A 20,787-nucleotide genomic window follows, 5' to 3' on the forward strand; every position below is an offset into this window, starting at 1 on the left:
TGTCCTAGGCATCATCAGGCAGAATTGCATGGCGTTTGTACACGTTTGTGCCACGGCGCTGGGCGCTTTCAAAAGCACCTGGCGCTGCATCACATGCAGTTGTATAAGCGGCGAAATGTGTTTTAGTTCAGAAGTGCATCGCCACCATTTTCTGCGCGCTGACATGCATTTTGCCACTTATACAACTGTACACAATGCAGCGCAGTGCGCATCAGCTCACATGTGGAGTAGACTCGATTAATTAAGTCTGCTCTAATGTGCCGAATCTCCAGCACGTCAAAGCACAAAAAAGTATATGCCCCAAACGATTCTGGTGAAAAATGAAACTGGAAGGGACAGTTCAGGGCACAGTGAGCCTGGCATTTGGTTAACAGAGCTACCATCTCTCTAGCTGTCCATCAAAACAGTGCACCTTGTCTTTGCTCTGTTTATCCAAGCCATTAAAATTAAAAAAGCCTGGCACCCTGCAAGCTGGGAGGAAACAAAAAAAAAAAAGATGAAGACACCTTAGAATGGTGGAGCCTGGTATGTGGGGAGGGAACAGAGATGCACACAAAGGTCCTGGCAGTGGGGGTGACAGGGTACAAGGACTTCTGATAAGGAGCAGAATGGAGACTCACATGTGGGAAGAAAAGGACAATGGTGGCTCACACAGAAACCTGGTAAGAGGAACGGGAGATGGGGCTGGAGGGCATTCCCGAAATAGAGGCAAACAGGAAGATTGCATACAGAGAACTTGCTGAGAAGCAAGGAAGGATGTAAGGTGTCCCTGCTGCATGCAGCGAACGCATATTATAGAAGTAACACAGTGGGTGACCCCTTGGGGTGTTCCAAGAGCCATCTTGACAAAGAGCCTTTGCATTATAGAAGCGAACAAGCCACTTCTTCCCTCAGAAGAGCCAACAAATCTGGAAATCTCATTGAATCAAACACACCACCACAATGGCCAAGCACTTTTCAGTGCTGCAGAAAGATCAAAGGGCTGACCTCTATCTGGGAAAGTTAAGTATACATGAGCATATGGGCCGTACGTACTAGCTCTGCTGTTAACATGATCTCTGGCTTCATGCCTTCTCTCAGATCAGTCTTGTTACTTGCTCTCTTGTACAATGCGAGTACAACTCACTTAAGGACACCATAAGTAGTGGGAGTGACTCAGGTGAGAGTCTCACCTACACAGACTCTGGCAGAGCAGGTTTTGCATGTTCAGACAGCTCTAACATCCCACACTAAATTCTCTTAAAAACTCTGTAGGCCTGGACCAGATGACTCACCTGAAGCTGTGCTGCAGGCAGGTTCACGTCAGCCACCATCTCCGTGCAGGGGTGTTCCACCTGCAGCCGGGGATTCAGCTCAAGGAAGTAGAAGCTCCCGTCCTGGCTATAGAGGTACTCCACTGTCCCAGCACTCACATACCCCACCATCTTGGCAAGCTTCACTGCGCACTGAAACATGGCACGGGGAAAATGTTAAGCACGACTTCTCCAATTTCAGCCACTACTGCTCTATCCATCACTCCCATCCACTTCAATCTTTGTTGCTGGAAATCTAACATAACCCCAAGCATGAGAGGCACCTCATTCAGAGCAATTCCTGGCAGAAGGAATAATTTCACAGCTTCTTCAATTACAGTTTTTAAAGGGGAATTTATTAACCCCTGTAGAACTTACTCAGAAGGAATCTGACAGCTCCCTGCACCTTTCTATGAATGCATCAGTATGTATATCAATGGTCACTGACCATTTTCGATTACTGGGCAAAAATGCTTTAGGTCACATGGTCTTCCCCTTAAAAAAAAAAAAAAAAAAAGGACGTTTGGTAAGCTGAAGGTGGGGGGGAGGAGGGGTTTGTGTTTTACTCAGTCCCCCTTTTAAACTCAAACCCACCAGCGCATAACCATACTGCAAATCATTCAACAAATTTGACCAGCAAACTTCTCAGACATCTTCAGAAGCCAAACACCAAGAGATGATTTCCATCACTACTAAAATAACGTGGACACTTCTGATACAGGACACTGTGGCACAAAAAAATCTACACAACTGTCCAGGAAATGTAAGTGCTCATCTCGAAATGCTGACTCCATGCTGCTATTTTAAGCAATTGCTACTGCTTTTGAAGTCTGGGAAGTCAGAGAACTGCTCTTTCTGGGCTGCACTTTTTCTCCTCAAAAGGCAAAGAAATGAGACTCCACCAAACCACACAAACCTGCTCCATGTGTTCGAACACCACAATGGTAGCAATGGATGCTGGAGCCTCTTCAATGATCTTCTGATGCCTGCGCTGCACTGAGCAATCACGGCCAAAGAGGGAAATGGCATTGCCATACTGATCTGCAAGGATCTGCACCTCCAGGTGGCGGGACTGCTTGGCCAGTCTCATCACGAAGATCGGCGAGCCTGGGACTTCAGCTTGCACCTGCCACAGAAACAGTAATAAAAACCAACTCTGCTTCCCCTTCTCCCCCCACCCTAACTTCCTCGCTGTAAGCAGCTGTTCACATTGTAAAGAACTGGCACAGGGTCTCACCTACATGAACAAACATTAGAAACAGGAACATTCTGCATTCCCACCTCCCTCCCAAGGCCTCAAAGCACTTTACAAGTATGATTTAGCTAACTCTCCCACTATTTGGCAAAGATGAGAACTTATTTTAATCCTATTGCAGATGGAGAAACTGAGGAACAGAGGAAATAAGTGACTTGCTCTAGGTCTCAAAGGAAGGCTGTGGCAAAGCTGGGAATACCAACAAGACTCAGAACTCCAGATGGCCAATGCTTCCATATAGCTACAAGACCACCAGGCCCCTCTTCCAATCTCGTAGATGGGAAAGGATATTTGAGGCTCAGAACTGATCGCCAAGCCAAAATGAATGCAAGATCCAGGAGTGTTCTGCTAATACACAGTGATTTCTAAGCCAAAACGAACTCTCTAACCATCTCTGTGCAGACTAAGCAAGAATGTACATTCTGGTAAAACTGAGCTCTGGCAATGTTCTAGGGTCTGCTGCCTCTTTATGGAAGTGTGCTCCTCTTAAAGGAATCCAAAACTCTCCCTCGGCATCAGATAGCACGAGGATCATAACAGAGGGGGAAAAAGTGCAGAGATGAAAAAAAAGCGCTGCTATTTGTTGCCACACAGAGACAAAAAAGAAACACAACCCTGCAATATCTGACAACAGCCACAAATCCAGAGCCATGTTGTAAGAACACTTCATACCAAGAGAGAAATCAGTTCTCCCTGAATATCATAGAATCATAGAAGTACGGTTGGAAGGGACCTTGTAGATCTTCAAGTCCAACCCCCTGCCTGGGCAGGAGAAAAACTGGGCTCAAATGACCCCAGCCAGGTAGGCATCAAGCCACTTCTTAAAGACCCCCAGGGTAGGAGCCAGGACCACTTCCCTTGGAAGTTGGTTCCAGATCCTAGCCGCCCTAACTGTGAAGTAGTTCTTACGGATGTCTAATCTAAAACTACTCTCCAACAATATGTGGCCGTTATTCCTTGTTATCCTGGGGGGCGGTAGGGGAAACAAGGTCTCCCCCAAACCCTTCTGGTCTCCCCTAGTGAGTTTATAGACGGTCACAAGGTCCCCCCTCAGCCTTCTCTTGTGAAGGCTGAACAGGTTCAGGCGCCGTAGCCTCTCATTGTAGGGTCTGCCCTGCTGTCCCCGGATCATGCAGGTGGCCCTCCTCTGGACCCTCTCAATGTTGTCCACATCCCTCTTGAAGTGGGGTGCCCAGAACTGGACACAGTACTCCAGCTGTGGCCTGACCAGTGTCGCGTAGAGTATCCGTAACTACCTCAAGTACATTCTTTCAGGATGAACAGTTCCAAGATCTGCTTTGAGCCATTAATTGCTGGAACCACCCTCTATTTCAGCTGTGAGTAATTACAGTACATCCTCCATTATCTAAACCTCATTTAGACAAAACTGGTGACACTCGGCGTCTAGTAGCTACAATTATGGAATATTCTCTTGCTTACTGGGACCCAGATTATTCAGTTTCTCCCATGACAATTGGGAAACTGTGGTCTTTCTAGACAGATGGGAAATCTAGTGAAAGAGCTATGGCTCTAAGGCAAAGCTGTCAGGTCTCTAGAGTTCAGAGGAGCAAAACAGGCTTTGATGGATGTGACATAGGTTTTCTTGTCTACTCAAGATCCCTGAGAATCTCTCCCCAAGTCATTCAGACCATTTGTGGTGACTTCCATGCCAGAAACAGAACATCCCAAATAAAAGAGAGTTACCTGTCTGAAGAGATTGGGGAAATCATCGGCATTGTTAACTTTCCTGATTCCTTTTCCTCCTCCACCTTCAGAGGCCTTGATCATGACTGGGTAGCCAACTTCCTCAGCAGCCTGACCAAGGCAGGAACAGAAAACACAGGATAAACAAAGTCTGTTCAGCAGCTTGCTCACATGAGTTGGGGACTTCACTCCATTTCCTTGTTGGTAGGTGTCAAAGGAACATGCCACCATAAGACAATTAATTTCTTAGCATTTCTGAAATAAGGTCTAGATTCACAGACATTCTTCTGGCCCCTATACAGATCTCCAGTTGGGAAGCAAGGGACATTTGGAGACGAAACATATGCTGCCAGCTCATTACTTTAATAATGATGTTAGCCTCTAGGGGTGCCACTTCCCAAAAATGTTTTCTCTTGCTGCCCATATTGACTTAAGACTTATGAATTAGATAGAAAAGTGTTAGATAAACACATAAGAGCTACTAAGGTATAATGAAATAGTTGACTGTTGCTCCCCTGTTCCCTCTTTCCCCCCCAAAAGCTCAAATTGTGACCAGAAAACCCTTCTAGTTGTCCAAGTTTCCTTGGAGAAATAAAGAAGGGTTAAAGCAAGGGTGAGCAAACCAAACAAAGAGACATTCCTTGCACGTGAATCAAGAACCAAAACAGAGCCCACAGCAAGGCACAGCTTCATTTTCACCTACCTTCCCCTATCCCAGATTTTCACACACCTCTGCCTCTGGCTGGTGCCAGAAACAGGAAATGCTGTCGGTCACATGAGAAAAATCATGCTTTGAATTCCACTGGCAATCAAACCACCAGGCCTCTTGAGCTGTGTAGCTAAGTCATTCTTTCTAGCATAGGCCAAGGGCATCCAAGTATCCACCTACCCGCAACCCATCGTCCACATCCTTCACATAACCCTTTTCATACAGCTCCTGCGGGACGTTCAAGATGCGCTTCTGAAGATCGTTCTCCTGCCAGTCCACACGAAGGCCTGAAATACAAACATCCCCAGTGGAGCAACAAAATACAGCATCTCTTGCATATACTGCTCTCTACCTCCTCCCTTGTTGGAGTACTTGCATCCAGGCACTGAAAACCCAACCTGGAGAGAAAGGAAGGAGGAGTTTGGGGATTTGGGAAGCCCCCAACCAAGACTGACAGTCAGTCTAAGCCTTGAATTGCACAAGAATCATGAAGCCCATGGGATCACATACAGCAAATTGGCCACATCTAATAGACTGATTTTTAATAGTTCACAGGCATTTCCTGAACATTGGGGGGGGGAAGAAGAGGGGATTAGGGAGGCAGCAAGGAAAGGAGAACATATCAGTAATCTTCATGGTACAACCAAGACTCATTTTCTTACCACTGCCACTCCAGGGGAGAGTTGGGATCCCTGCTGTTTGAGCCACTATTGAAGATGCAATTTTATCCCCCAAAGCCCACATGGCTTGGCTTGGGGGACCTGAAAGAACAAGAAAGGTGCATGATGCAGGACAGACTATGTAAGATCACCCTACCACATTCTATTAACAAGAACATTTTTGGCATGCTCTACTCCCACGCAGTGCTATTCCCTCACCCATTCCTCCTGCATAGTGTCCAGTCTCTCCTGGATGACCCTGGCTCCCTGGGCTCTTGCAAAGAGTAACTGGTATTAAGTGTCTACCTTAAGTCTCTTCCTGAATAGTAATTCAGTTTCCTAATGAAGGCTCAATTCTGTACATTTTGCACATAGAGAACTTTGACTTTACTAGAAGTTTCCTTGCATAACACTGAAGTATCTGTCCAATAAGAGGCAAGTCTGAGCCACAACCTCTGCATCCAGACCTTCCCCGATCGTCAAGGTTATGGTTTGGCTCATTATACAGAAAAGATCAGTCATGAAATCTAGAACTGGAAGACGAGCAGCCCTGAAGTTCAGGCCTGGGAGGAACATGTTCAGAACTGACCTTACAGTTCAGGCTCACCTTTAGTTTAAACATAGCCCAAGGATCAAAATTATAGACAATATTCAAATTCCTCTATGAATATCATAAGATTGAAGATGTTATGTGATTTCTAGTATATGCATCATATTACCCTGAGCAACTCAGGCAGTCAGGCCAATGATGTGCTGTTTCCCAGACTGCAATACCCATGTACTGCCTTTTAGCTCAGCGGCACTTAACCAGGCCTAATTTAGACACCTGCTCTTTAAAATTAATGAGAGACTTTTTACTTTGGGTGGGGGGGGAGGGAGAAAGGAATTTCCACTTTAACAACAGGATTTTCTGAGCTTGTATCTTAACCCACACCTGACACTGCTCCCCAGACCACAGAACCTATTTATTAGCTCAGTTAACAAACGGAGACACCCAAAAAGGTGCTGATTTTCTCATCCTCCCCAACAGCTACTTAAACTCAAAAGAAGCGACATACAAAGTGCAAAAAAAATAAGCACTGGAGGCAGGCCTGAAACCAAGCACCCCAGAACTTCAGCAACCTGCAGATATGACTCAGGCAGATTGCGCCTATTTCTAATAAGAACTAGCCAGAGACTGCTAGAAGACACAGCATCCCTTTGTATATGAGAAGCATAATGAATCTTCTTAGCACAACACAATCCCAATCCTTACCCCAAGAAAGTCTTTCCTAATTCCTAATCTTTTTCCCTTTGGTTAGCAGAAAAAAGGTTCTCTCACTGGGATATGTATTTTACCGCCATAAAGGGGCCAGGTGTACTGCCAGGAGTATTGCTGCTGGGCTTGTATTCATAAGCTCTAGGGCACAGCTCTTTCTCTTAGGTGTTGGGCTTTCTATCACTTTGACCACATGGTTATAAGTGAGGTGTAGACTGAATTACAATTCAGCAAGCTGCAGAGCCAAATCGATGTGTTCTTACCCATGAAGGCAATTCCATTCTTGTGAAGGAGCTCTGGCAGTTTGGGGTTCTCAGAAGCATGACCCCAGCCAGCCCACACGGCCTACAGGGGAATACAACATCATTCAGTCCTCATAGTTGCAAAAGGAGTCAGGAAACAATCCAAATAATACTGCCATCAAAAAGAGGGAGCTTCAAGAATGTCCTTTCCCCAACAAACAGGCTCCAATCTTGCATCATTTATAAACTTGATTGTGCAACTGGCACTTAGTTCAGAGAGCACACCACATCTTGCAGCCAAGTCCTCTCAAAAAGACACCAGTGTAACAAGCTTTGCGGCACTCTAGCAGAGATGTGTTAGGCACAGTATCCGCTGCAAGCATCTGCAGTTGGGAAACCAACCCCATCCCACTGCACAGCATCCTTCATCGCTTCTGTGATTATTCCCAAATGTCTACTGCTCCCCATACCATTTCTCTGACCTCATGACTCACGGTCAGAGCACGCACTGCTCAGTTGTGCCTTTCAAGCAGTAAATTCTGCCTGTGGCCTCTCTCACCTGCACTGGAATCCGTTTTGCGATATCCAGAATCAATTCAACATTTGCATAGTTGTTGTTGTTTGGCCCTCCTGGCACAGGGACATAGTGATCAGCCATTTTAATGTACTCTGTAGACACAAAGGGAGCTACATTTAATTCCTGGGTCTGTCGCACAACATTCAACGTTAAATCCACCCAAAACGTATGACAAGACCAATTGTGAAATCCTGACTGAGCTTTCCTCCCTCTGACTTGATGAACCCTCAGGATTTCACTGATCAACAGTTAGCATGCGTATATGACAGAGATGTATTTTTGGCCTCAAAGTCCCTTACAAACAACTAGTAGACCATGTAATCCCCAAACATTTCTATGAAGCAGTTCAGTGCTATTTCCTATTTGAAGGAGGCGGGAAGGGGAGTGAAACTAAAGAGGTTAAGTGTTTTGGCCAAGGCTACACAGCAAGTCACTGGCAGAGCCAAGAACTGCATGCCAACAGTCGAGTCCCCAGGCTTTCACTCCCCCAAAGCCCCTGCTGAGACACCTAGATTGCTCTCACCCCTAAAGGAGATCAGTACACGTGATTCCTAGTCACAGATCGATGCATGTTTGCATCTGTGAGGAAATAAACACTCCAGAAGTAATCTCGTGTGTGCAATACACTTAGCTTAACTTGCATTTGCCTTTAGTACCAAGGTTATCTCAAAAGGTCGCCAGGTTTAAGACAGAAAGCAAGCACTCAGTAAAGGTTTTCTATACTTGCATCTTATTTGCAGTGAATGTGGGTCAAAGTTAAAAGTGTGATAACAAACAGAGCCCAGGGCTTGAGATGAGAAATCTTCCGGTCAGCTCTGAAAGGGTTTTTAATGAGTCGGTTACTCAACAGCTCATTTGAGATCACCCAACAAGGGCTCTGGATTCTTGCTGGTTTCAGATGAAAGTGCTTAATCTGCTTACAAGTTAACCTGTCACTGGACAGCAAAGCAATACAGGGTCCCTTGCCACATGCAGTTTTGAGGGAAGAAGTGCACCGTTTACCCTCACTGATTTTTACAGTTCACCTGCATTCGCTTTCAGATCTTCAGGAGTCACCATGACAACGAATCTGATGGCACGCTCATTTCGAAACATCTCATAGGACCAGCGTCGGATGGACCTCATGCATTTCACGGCCGCAATCCCATTATTGGCAATAAGGACCTGGGTGGATTAGAAAGAGGGCAGGGAGTAGACAACAAAGAAAGAGGGTCCCAAGAAAGAGCCAAGATAGAGCTCAGTTCACAAAAGCATTCCCCTTCTAGATCAGCCAACTCCAAAATCAGCTCTTCCTTGACTGTCGATCATTCCAGTTCATTGTGTATGCATGAGCAATCACCCAGACCTTTGATGAATATGCCTAGTTTTTTTGGAGGAGTGGAGGCTGCCCAGACCTTCCATCCCCACTTTAGACCACTGAGACAGAATCCAAAGGCCAGACTGAGTTCAGACATTTGGTGCCTCCATGACTGTATTTGTCTGAGAATCGAACTCAGGTCTCCTGTGCAGCACACAAGGATCCTACCACCGAACCACAGAAGACTCTGAGCAGGTGTGACTATACTGGAAACAAGTTCTTGCCAACAGCAGGTAAATGGCAAGGGAAGGAAAAATGGGACCTCTCCCATTAGCACCGCAGGGTGCTGTGGCATCCTGCGGTGCCATGAGATCCTTTTAAAGGTGTCGCACAGTATTAGCACTGTTAAGTGTGCAAACATCTATGTATGTTTTACAAGATAAACCCATAGATTTCAAAATAGGAATCCAGAGGCCCAAAACCATTTTGACTTGTTGTGGGCTTTCTGAGTTCTCTGCAACACAGGAATTGCTCTATTATTTTTCCATAGTCAAAAAATGGATGAAAGCTAAGAACTGGCATTTTCTGAGAGATGCCCTTAGTCTAACCAGCTGGAGAACCACTACCTCAGAGGGGTCAAACTGGACTGGGCAAAACACTATTAAACATATTCCTACTCTGGCAGCAGAGAAGCACTAGGTCACTCAAGATACATCTCTAACACCCACAATTGGGAATCTGCTTCAACTTCATCGAGCTTTTTGCTTATGTCACACCGGGCAAAATCGATGAGACATAGCATTAAAATAACAGTAAAAGCAGAACTGTTACAGGCAGAAATGCAGCTTCTTGCTCCAGAACCATCGATGGCTCCCCTGAGTAACCTGCAGGGAGCATGGCAAGGACACAGCAAGCACAGTTCCAGGTAGCCAGTCACTCACCTTCTCGATGACTTTATTCCCCCCAAAACGAGTAACGAATTCGGCTGGGGAAGCCACAGTGAAATCCCTCTGCAAGTCAACTTTCTTCCGGTCTCGGCCTTGCTTTACAAGGTGCAAGCCAGACATACTGGGCCTGAGGAAAAAGGAAAGGTGACTCAACTGAGCTCCGAGTGCAGGCATCGCAGTTTGTGATTAGGCAAGTTTCTTCTAGGCAACATTCCTTGCGGTGGGTGTCGCAGCTGTTCAGTCTCTCCCAGGGGTAGCTACCCAACAGCCCTGGACTCTCACAGCTCCCAATATACTCAGAGGGTTGCCTGGGCTTTGCAGCAAGCCCTCAGTAATTGCCACAGATGTGGCAGCCAGGATACCTTGAGAAATTTGGGGTGCACTGTCAGGTGGAGGGGGGGTGGCAAATGGACTGAGCAGTACATATGTACATTAACCACGATGCCTCTCTGCAGAAGGGCAGAAATGATGCTGCCCTGTTACACTGCTGCTGATTCATTTATGGAAACGGAGAAGTGGCAAGAAAAGACTGATCGGGCCCAACTGTTCTACCAAGAACACAGCACACTACAGGTACAGTGTCTGTGCAGTCACGGCACACGGTCCCTAGGTGTCAATCAGAGGGACAGCCCTTTCTGTAAGTGGCCACCCAGGTACTTTCCAAAGCAGCCAATCTGGCTCAACAGCACAACACAGCTAGCAGTTGTGTCCATCCCCCCATACCAACACTACACTTCCAAGGCAAAAGAGATTCAAAATGTTTCCAGACAGGAATAGACAAGCTCTGCCCTTCAGCTTGGTTCAACAAGCCTGAATAGTGTGGACAGTCTCACGTTCAAATTAGCGATTCCCAGCTCCGCCCCAGTCAGATGGGATGATTGTGGGGAAAACCCTTTCCAGGTGCAAGTTCCCTTCCCGAGAGGTAAAGCACCCCTGGCTTCAACAGGGTGGTGCAAGGCCTGCTCTGCTCAGATTTATAAGGCATTGGAGCTCCCTGGCCAAAGAGCTGCCCACAAAAACAAAGGGTCCCTCATACATTGTGCACCTGCATCAGTGCAGCCTTCCTAGGACAGCAAGGACATTTGCACCTTGTTTGAAAAGCCTAGCAACTTTATTCTCTTGGGCTTCCACATGGGAAGCCTTGATGAAGCAAGAAGTGTCTTAGCTTCTCTTTCTCCAGGTGTTCCCTTTACACATACATGCAATTGCACAACCTCACCCTTCCCTTCTAATCACACTCACATAAATTCCCTCTGGCAACAAAAGCCACTGCTTAAACAGCCATCAGGATAATGACATTCACGGTATTTTTAGCTTCTTTTAATACGCCCTAGCCACTGGACTCGAGGAAGGAAGCAGGACCTGAGGAAGAGGCTGCTGTGCACACAGCCACCAGCCAGTCCTCCGCAGGATGCCAGCTCAGCGACCTCTGACCAAGTCCCACTCTCAAGCTAGTGGCATTGAGCAACTGCCCTGCCCAGACACGAGGGAAAGGGGTGGAAAAGAGGCTGGATCTTGGAAGAAAAAAAAGTTGAAGGCAGAAGGGTAAAGAGCTAAAACCAAAGCAAACTGACCACCGCTATTCAGGAGCCTCCAGTGATGAACAGAGCTAGTGATTTTGGGGTACCGTGAGCAGTTCCAAGACCCAGGGCTGCCAATGGGAAACTAATTAACTAACTATGCATTTTCCAAAGCCATATTGCAACAAAGGTTTAGGTGCCCAAGGTAAGTGGCACACAGGTAAGCGGCACACAGTGCACACAAAACTTGCATGCACAGCAGCTTAAGCCAACATGGGTAGACTCCAGACAGGTTATAAAACCAGGGGCAAGTGTGTGGCAATCTTTTCTACTGATTACAATCAGAGTACACTTTTTATGTTAGACCAACATTTCTCAACCCATGGGTCACGACCCAAAAGTGGGTCGCAAGAATATATGAAAGGGTTGCGAACAATCACAGAAAAATGTGGAAAGTAACAGATTTTCTCCTTTAAAAGAGAAAAACATGGGAAGCCGTGATTTCCCCTTGTTGGCTGGCAGAGTGCAGGGGATCAGGCAGGGGATGCTATGTGCGTGCGTACACATGCACATGGCAGCCAGGCAGTGCAGAGAGCAGCTCCCCACAGATAAGTCTATGGGGCACAGGGGCACATGCCCCCCTAGATTTGTGCACCCATAGTGGAGATGGGCCTGCAGCCTAGCCAGACCGGCACAGAAGGGCAAAGCAGGATGGTGAGACTCGTTGCTGGGGGGGAGCCGTGCTGCCTTTATCGCCTCCCGCTGCCACCACTTCCCTCAGGCTGCGGCTCTACTCTGGAGGGAAGGCGGGGGGCAGGCAGCACAGGAGGCCTGAACAGAGCGGCACCAGCCAGGCCACGGTGGCAGAGTAGAGTCGTGGCCTGGCACGCACATGGCTGGCACTGGGAGGAGCTGAGGGCAGCACTGCGCTGCCCCCATTACTCCTTGCGCTGCTAATGACACAGCTGGTGTGAGGGTTTTGGTGGCAGAAGCAGCAGCAAGTCTCAATGCCCTGCTCTGGGTCCTGTCTGCTGGGCCGCAGAGGCAGCTCCTGCTCATACCAGCCTGGCCAGGCTGCAGCTCTGTGCCCACTAGAGGCACCCCCCTGCCCTGATTGACACACTGAGGGGCTGGGGCCTGGGGACAGCACATCAGGAGTGAGGGGCACCAGCAGGGCCAGGGGGGAGTAAGGAGCTGGGTGCAGGGACATGGGGCTGCGAGTTGGGAGTGCGGAGTACCGGCAAGCCAGGGGGCTGCGAGTCGAGAGTAAGAGGCCCAATGATGAATGTCACTTGGGAGTAATGGAGGGCCACATGTTGGTATTGCTGTTAATGCTTTCCTGTTGATGTTGATTTCTGTCTTTAGAATTAAGACTGTTGAGCTGCTTTAACTTGTAGCATGTAATAAGCGTTTTGGGGCCAAAATACTTGTATATTTTCTACTTAAACCATTTACTGGGTTGGGACTGGCCATCGATGTTTACAAATGGGTCCCGGTACAAAAAAGGTTGAGAACCACTGTGCTTTGGAAAATCCATTAAAAGACAGCAGCAGAGCTCATGCCAGCTCAAACAGAAAAGCCCAATCAAGCATACAAGCCCCAAATCAACTCCAGATACAACCAACCCCAGCTGGACTGGAAAGGTCTTTGGGTTAAGCTATTGCATTGGGATGTTGGAAATGAGTGTTTGGTTCTTAGCCCAGAGCCCTGAACAGCAGAACCTCCCTGTGCTTCATCCTGCTAGCCGCTAACATTGCCTCTTCGCCTCCCGCCCTTTGGGTATGTAGCTCTTCAGGCTATGAGAAGCTTTGAGGCAGGGAATGTTCTCTTCATGAATACACAGCAGCCATAATGGGGCCCTGATGTCAGTCAAGGCTATTGTCCTACCAATAAAAATGTACACATGGTGTCTGAAATTCAAATCTTGCAGCAGTGCAAGCTGTGCCCTACCTGACAAGCTGCAAACACAGGGCCTGTCTACGCAACCTCCGAGCCTGGGGTTCCTATCAAAAAGCATCTGCCGCTCACTGGCCCCACCCAGTACATGGCAGGGTGGCCACCTTGGAGTAGGTCTAAGCACACACCCTTATGCTACTACCTTTGGACATGCTTCTTGGTCTGGGACCCACAGTTCGTACCCAGAGTGACGTGCATGGCATGCTTCTCAGCACAGATGCAGTAGAGGCCAGCAGGTGCTGCCAGACGCCTTGCTGGTATCAGCATGTGCAGAGGAACGCCTAGGAAGCAAAGCCACTCTTTGGATCACCTCTGCTGAAGCAGGAAGGGCTTCTGAGCCCAGGGAAGGAGACAAAAGAAGGTGCAAACCCAAGGGCAGGAAGACCGAGTGGATGAACAAGAGAGACACTAAGGCCTGGGGTTTTCATCCCCCAGACATACAATGAACCTGGGAACCTAACTCCTCTATGGCCCTCAAAATCTCTCGGCCTGAGAGTGCAAGAAAAAAGGACAAGGGGGACAGAGGGAGAAGGTGCAAGTGGGTCTGGCTCTTCACTGCTGCAAAAGGGCTCAGAGATCGGAGCCCAGCAAACAAGCTACATGACCCGTAGCCCAAAGTGCAAAGCAAACACAGCCAAGGAGTCAGGAGGCTGCTCTCGATAACATGCAGTTTGCAGGGAGGCAAAGCAACAACAGGAGAAGGTACGGACTAGGAGTCCAACCCTGCAAACACTCATGCCGCGAGTGGTTCTGCTGACTTCAAGGGATTGCTCACCCAAGTAGAAGACGCTATGGGACACACACAGCTACAGGCCCAAGACGAAAACACAGAATGAACAAGAATCCTGCTCGTTTCTTCCCAGTAGGTGCAGCTCAGAGCTGATTCGGTGGCAGGCAGCACACTCACAACATGGAGTCTAGCCACTAACCACAGCTCTGTACCAGACTAGGGCGGGAATAAGGAATTTTTTCCCTGGGTGAAGAAGGGCTGGCAGTGGAGGGGGAACAGAGCTTAAAGTGAATGCATTGTGAACAAAGCCGGGTTTATCCTGTGCTACAAGAGCAGCCAGCCCCACTGTACAATTACAGTCTGAATTACTCAGCCAGGAACATGAAAAAAATCACTCCAAACACAGCTGCAGTGTTCAGTACAACAGCCTCTCGCTAACAAATCCTTCCATGTTTAGAAGCCCACCTGAAAGTTCAGCAGAAATTCAAAGAGGATGAGTGCCCATCTTGGGTTTAGCATATTCACTTTCTAGCTATAATGCAGCCTCTTTCATAAAGACAGTGTCTCTAAGCACTTTAGCAAGGGGGTGGGAAATCACAGATGAAAAATATTCAGGATCCAGCACTGACTTTCCAAGGCAAAGTACCCAGTACTACCAAATCCAGCAGACGGTACTCCTCATACATCCCCTTCATACCCAAGAGCTGGCCTATTCTTACCTTTGGAGCATGTGGTACCTCATCTCTTGGCTTTCCTCTGCAGAATCCTCCATGCTGGCTCCGTAGAGGCACAGGCAGGATTTTATTTTTGCCTACGACTTGTTTACAGTGGCTCCTGCTGTGCTTGCTCTTAACGTTGCAGCTGAAAATCCTGTAGGAGAAAGCTCTCAAGTGCCTCTCCGGTTCGCACGCTTTTCGGTGCAATCGGATCTGAACAGCAGCACTTCCCTGAGCATCTGGGATCTGTAACCTTTGTCCCTCCTTTCCCCCTTATCGGGCTCAGTTACTCTCTCCCTGTGGCACACGGTGTGTACACACAGACGAAGGAGTAGCACTGCCTGAGCTGCATTCGAGAAAAAAGAGCTGATCAGGGAGGAGTGAGCCTCAGGTTATGTAATTGGATTTAAGAGACAGCATCGCTGGTGCAGCTTCCATGCTGTAAAGTAGACTTGCACAGCAATGGCCATCCCTACAGGGGGTCACCCAAGAAGAAGGGATTCCACACACCTTGTCCCAACTGTCAGGACAGCATCCATGTGTTCAGAGCCTGTGCCGCAGATGGCAGCTGGAGCTAGCCGACGGCACTTGCTTAGTAGCCACATGGGTATATCAAAGGTGAACAGCAGGGACGTTTCTTTTTGGGTCAATAATCCTAGAGAATTAAATCCTGATCCAGTAGCAAATAAAGTCCCCATGTTGGGTGGGGACATGACAAAGAATCAGTCCGTGGATGAGTTGAGGAGAATGAGAACCCCCTGCCACATAGTAAATGCTAAGAGTGATTCGGCCAAGACCTCAGATGGCCCAATGCATTAGTCTGGACCCCACTTCAGTTCCATCCCCTGCTTCTGATGATCAACATGACCCATGGCAAGTCATTTCAGCTGTCTGTGCCTCAGCTCTCTGTCTAGAAAATGGGGCTAACAGCACTTGCATTTGCTGTGAGGATAAAAACAGACTGTGGCAGAGGCTGTATAAGTAACTAGGACAGAAAAGCAATGTGAGTGTCAAGCATACACGCAAAAAGGAACTGAGGATTTTGGAAGAAAAAGGGCAAAAGGGAAAGTAAGTGAAGCTGGAATGAAACATGGAGTACACATTTATACTTCAACCAGAGTGAGACAGACATGGGACTCCACTTCCCAATCTCACAAAGTTCAGTGCTTCTCTGACTTGTGACTATTCCCTGTTATCACAAGGATCTGAGCTGGTACAGCACTAATCCCAGTGCACAGAGGTTGAGAGAGCTCGAGTGACAGCTGAGGAACTGGAGCACAATCCAAGGATCCTTCTGCTAGGAAGCAAGAACCCACAGAGGCAAGTTGAGTTATGTAGCTTTTAGGGCAAGAGGAAAAAGCCTGGATCAGTGAGGAGAAAGGGCAATAGGGTGAGCTGCCAGAAGGCGAGGCAAAAGAGATGCCTTTCTGATAAAATCCAGGCAAACAGTAAAAACATAAGAAAATTGTACCCAAGAAAGCTAAGAGAAAAGCCAAGGGGGACAGTGACACCCTGTGGCAGCAGAGAAGGAAGTGAAGTACAGCAGCTGCAGGGACAGCGATCTGTCCTTCAAGAGACACTGCATGGGCATAAGCTACCCAACCGGACCGAGGTTTCATATTCTCATCCCCCACCCCTGCAATTCAAGGCATCCAGGCTGGGAGCTCTGATTTGGCCCCTTGTACAAAAACCACAAAATACAGGCCCCATTCTGAGTCTGTATAGTCCCTCCCTACACCCCGAAACTCAGGGACGAGAGTACAGATGCTGACAGCGGGGGACCAGGAAGAAGGTTCAGTCTCTTCTTTACAAAATAGAGTCAGGAGTGGCTGCTTTTCCATCTGTGGTCAGATTCTCTCAGGTGGTGGGCATCACTTGTGTGGTCTCTAGAGGCCAGCTCGCTCCACCCCTCTTCCATCTGAAGCATCCACTTGGAAGCTGCTCTATGCCAGATCACACCTTGCTGGGGTGAGGAGCAAAAGACGCCAGGCGCATAGGTGGCTCAGCCTTCTACGTTCTGGACGGGCAGGTACAACTTTGGAACTGCTCCAGGTGTACCAGGAATTAGGAAAGCAATTGAAATGTTTCCTGCATGCTGAGAAGTAGGTAGCCATGTCAGGCTGAAGACAGGAAGGAAGCAGGGCAGGGTGGCACCTTGGAGACTAATTGGTTCAGAGAAGCATGAGCTTTTGAACAACTTCTCTATAAGGTGCTATCTGGGTGGCACCAGACTGATCACTAAGTGCTAGGATGCTGCCAGACTGATCCCTTCCTGGCTGTAAGTGAAACAACTGGTCCAGTCATCCAGCCACTAAATGCCTTGCTTCAGCTGTCGGCCTTTGCTTAATCTCGTTGGCTGAGCACCGGAGAATGTTGGAGGCAAATTCAAACCGCAAAGTACACCAGATCTAGAACTGGTCAGGAAAAAAAAAAAAAAGATGAGTTTCCCTTCATGGGCATTTATCCGTCCACTGACACCAAGGAAATGGTGTGATTTCAATGCATTTCCTGCATCAACCTGGCTCTTCTGCAGCCTGTGGGGTATCTGGGCTTCCAATATCTGCAACTCTTCAGGAACCCAGCAGGCAAGAATGCCTCAGAGTCAGGGCCCAACTTTCAAGCTTGGGAGCTGGCATTCCCAGTGTTTCCAGGGTTCATGCTACCTTTCAAGTCCAGAAACATTTTAAAGGGGAGGGGATTTGACATTTAATCCCAATTTGAGCTGAAAACGCCCTCTAAATATTCACAGAACCGTGACTTGGGTTCCCAGCCAGCTCTGATCCAAACATCTTCCAAATGTTTGAGTTTCCCTTCATTGACACCACCCACAGCCCCCCAGTCCAAACACAACCAGGCTCTGAATGTCACAGCCATGGAAAAACATATTCTGGCTCCTGAGCTTGACTTTAAAGAATCAGCTACAACCCAGGCTACGAACGTTAATCATGCCTGCTAGCAGCTGAATTCACTGTCACCAGATAGATGCACGTGATCTGCTGCAACGCCCCCACAAGATGCAATCTGCACAGAGATGGTGCCATTCTGACACCGGAGTCTCTAACACATACCCACATTCTGCAAATGCTATTTTTCTTAAACACATCACACACAGCCTCTGTACCTGGAGCCCAAATGACGCTGAACACAAGAAAGCCACCCCCCTCTGTGAGCCCAGGCCCACAGTCAGACAAAAAGACAAATCTTTTCCAGATTTTTAACACCCAGGAGCATTCATTTACAGCACATACCTGACACACATTGCAGCTAGAAGCCCGCATCGATCCCAGCACTGTAACATGCCAAGTGCTATCAGTGACGTAACAGCTGATTCCAAAGGCAGCGATGCATTAGCTGGCTTGCTTGCAATGCTGTCTTAAGGAGAATGCAGCACACACACAAATCTTACACCCCCTCTGAAAGGATTCTTTTGCACACAAGACCTCCAAAAGATGCAGCTGCAGCTTTGATCACCACGTCAGGATTTGGGGTGGTTTTTTTCCTTACATGTCCTGATTTACAAATGTAGCTGATCGGGGTGGGCACATTTAAGCTCAGCTGAAACAGGCATATGACCTGCTTCAGTTTTAGAACTGCCATTGCAACCTATTTAACTGAGACAGAGAGAGAAAGAGTATATACATGTGCAGTAGAGCAAATGAAGCAGGATTATGCAGCTATTTTAGATGGGAAGGAAATGGCTGAACGTAGTTTAGGTAAGAAGGAGAGCAGGAGAGGACCAGCTGTGCATACACCAAGCCCCATCTATCTCCCCACCTGGTCGTGAACACAGAACTGGATTTTCTCTCGTCATCTAGGAACAGAGACTAACGACTTTCAGATCACGAAGGTGATAGGTGGGATAGCACAGACACACAATCTATACACTGAAATCCAGTAATGTGAGTTGGTCACCTGAGAGGTTTTTCTGCAGTAAAGCCAGCCGCCCTCAGCCTATGGTACAAATTCCCTTGACTGAGAATCAAACCATAGTTTCCCATGTGGCTCCATGCAATTACAGACTGAGAGAACTTTTGAGTTTTCCCAGGCCATGGCATCCCTTGAGGCTGAGAGGGGACACAGTTTGCTTTCAAACCTCCAGTGACCATTGCACTGAACTCTCTGCATTAGCTATGCCCCAGTAAAAAGGGCTACACTTAAGAGGTTACTTAGTGGCCTCAGTCCCACTGCTTAGCACTGCCACTGATTCACCGAAGGACCACGGGAAAGTCGCTTAGTTTTCTTTGCCTCAGTTTCCACATCTCTACATGCAGCAACATTTTGAGCTCCTCAGACAACTAGTTGCATCATGGCAGACTGGTACTGTTTGTCCTGCCTTATCTAAAAACATTACACCATGCTGTGACCTTTGTTGTGTTGGGTTTTTTTTAAATTTGACATAGCAAATTTTCCAACAGGACTGAAAGTCATTCGATCTCAAAAGCCAGCATTAAAGCAAGCACATTATGAACTGTGTACCAATTATGTAAGGGCTCTGGTGCCAGCTGATGTCACAGGAGTTACAGGCAAGTCCTGATGTGCTTCCATTCTTCTCATCTTTCCATGGCTCCTTGGCACTTTAATGGGAAAGCATTGCTCAGCCGATAACAAGGCATAAAGTCCTATGGCCTGTTGCATGATGCAGATATGTGGTAAGAAAGGGGCTCTGTTTCAAAAAGCTTTGTTGCCACTATCTTTTCAGAAACAACCCTAAAAGCTGGCTGGGACTGGGCAGCTGAGAGAGCAAGCCAAGAATTCCTTACACCACAGAGGCAAGAACAAAAACAGGCAAAAAATGCTGAAAGGTCTGCGAGGCAGACTGAGATGCACAGATCCATGCATCACAAGCACCACACCATCACTTCATCCAAACAGATCAAACAGCAACATCTCTCAGAACGCTGTAACACTCTGACAACGTCTTGTTTTCCAAGGAAATGTTAACATCCTGGAGGGACCCCTACAGAACACATAACTGGGTCCATTTTATTTGAGCCCTGGGTAGGGATGGCAGATGGAACAGCTCTTCTATTAAACAAACACTTGCAAGCAGCAGCCACATTAAGTATCAAACCTGTGGATTGCTGCTCTTTTAAATCAGAATCAAAGGTCTGCTCATCCTATATAAAAACATTCACAACAACCAACAAGAAATATCAGCAAGATCCCCTCTCATTCAAAACTGTGGGCATTTCCTTGGAGACATTTTGCCTAGAAACACCCAAAACATAAAACTCCATATGACTGGAATGGCAAGTAACGGCATTGAGCCCAACAGAGGCACAATTTTAAAAAAACTCTAGGAAGTGTACTAACCACCCCCATCCAAAAGTCAAACACACTTGACTTTAGGATACTCATCAAAGGACACCTCAAGGTTGCAGAAGTTTGGACAAAGGAGTGAGGAGAAAGAAAGCCCATCGTTCCTATTAAATATATACAGCTAAGGTTTTCAAAACAGTCCAAATGATTTAGACGCACATCTTCCATTTAGATCCACAAGAGATATGCATCTAAGTCACCTGGACCATTTTGCAACGCTCAGCCACAGATGTCCATGACTTACTCAGAGCTGTGAAGGTGGGAGCACTCGGTCTGTTAATATGCATTGCATTTTGTAACAGAACACTGGCAAATATGCTAACCACTGTACAAATACCTGGCACGAGACCCAGTTAAAAAGAGGAGGGTAACTTGGTTTCAACTTGCAGGGCATGCCTTCGAACAATGAACTGCATAGCCAAATAGCATAGCTGGATTTTGAAAAGAAGGGGTTGTGTAATGCCAGAACAAGCAATACCCTTACACACCTCTGTAAGTCAAGCCTACGCTTCTCAAATCAAGCGTCACAACATTTGCCAATGAGGCAAAACACTTATTCAAGGCCAGGTGCATGACTGCCTTCACCCAAAGTACGGGCTGATATCA

The 20,787-nt window shown here is 47.4% G+C and overlaps 1 protein-coding gene across 1 annotated transcript in view; it reads right to left on the reverse strand.

Moving 5' to 3' along the window:
* The window catches only part of ACACA (acetyl-CoA carboxylase alpha), a 159,055-nt gene that overhangs the window by 134,498 nt on the left and 3,770 nt on the right, over positions 1-20,787 (reverse strand). The window contains exons 3-11 of the mRNA XM_025210303.1: positions 9,935-10,067; positions 8,722-8,860; positions 7,679-7,788; positions 7,141-7,222; positions 5,623-5,721; positions 5,141-5,247; positions 4,252-4,362; positions 2,209-2,418; positions 1,275-1,445 (exon numbers count right to left, since the gene is read on the reverse strand). Of these exons, the coding sequence (XP_025066088.1) occupies positions 1,275-1,445; positions 2,209-2,418; positions 4,252-4,362; positions 5,141-5,247; positions 5,623-5,721; positions 7,141-7,222; positions 7,679-7,788; positions 8,722-8,860; positions 9,935-10,067 (1,162 nt within the window). The remainder of the gene's footprint in view (positions 1-1,274; positions 1,446-2,208; positions 2,419-4,251; positions 4,363-5,140; positions 5,248-5,622; positions 5,722-7,140; positions 7,223-7,678; positions 7,789-8,721; positions 8,861-9,934; positions 10,068-20,787) is intronic.

This window comes from Alligator sinensis, unplaced genomic scaffold (genome assembly GCF_000455745.1).
Source record: "Alligator sinensis unplaced genomic scaffold, ASM45574v1 scaffold118_1, whole genome shotgun sequence".
In the NCBI taxonomy this organism is placed as follows: domain Eukaryota; kingdom Metazoa; phylum Chordata; order Crocodylia; family Alligatoridae; genus Alligator; species Alligator sinensis.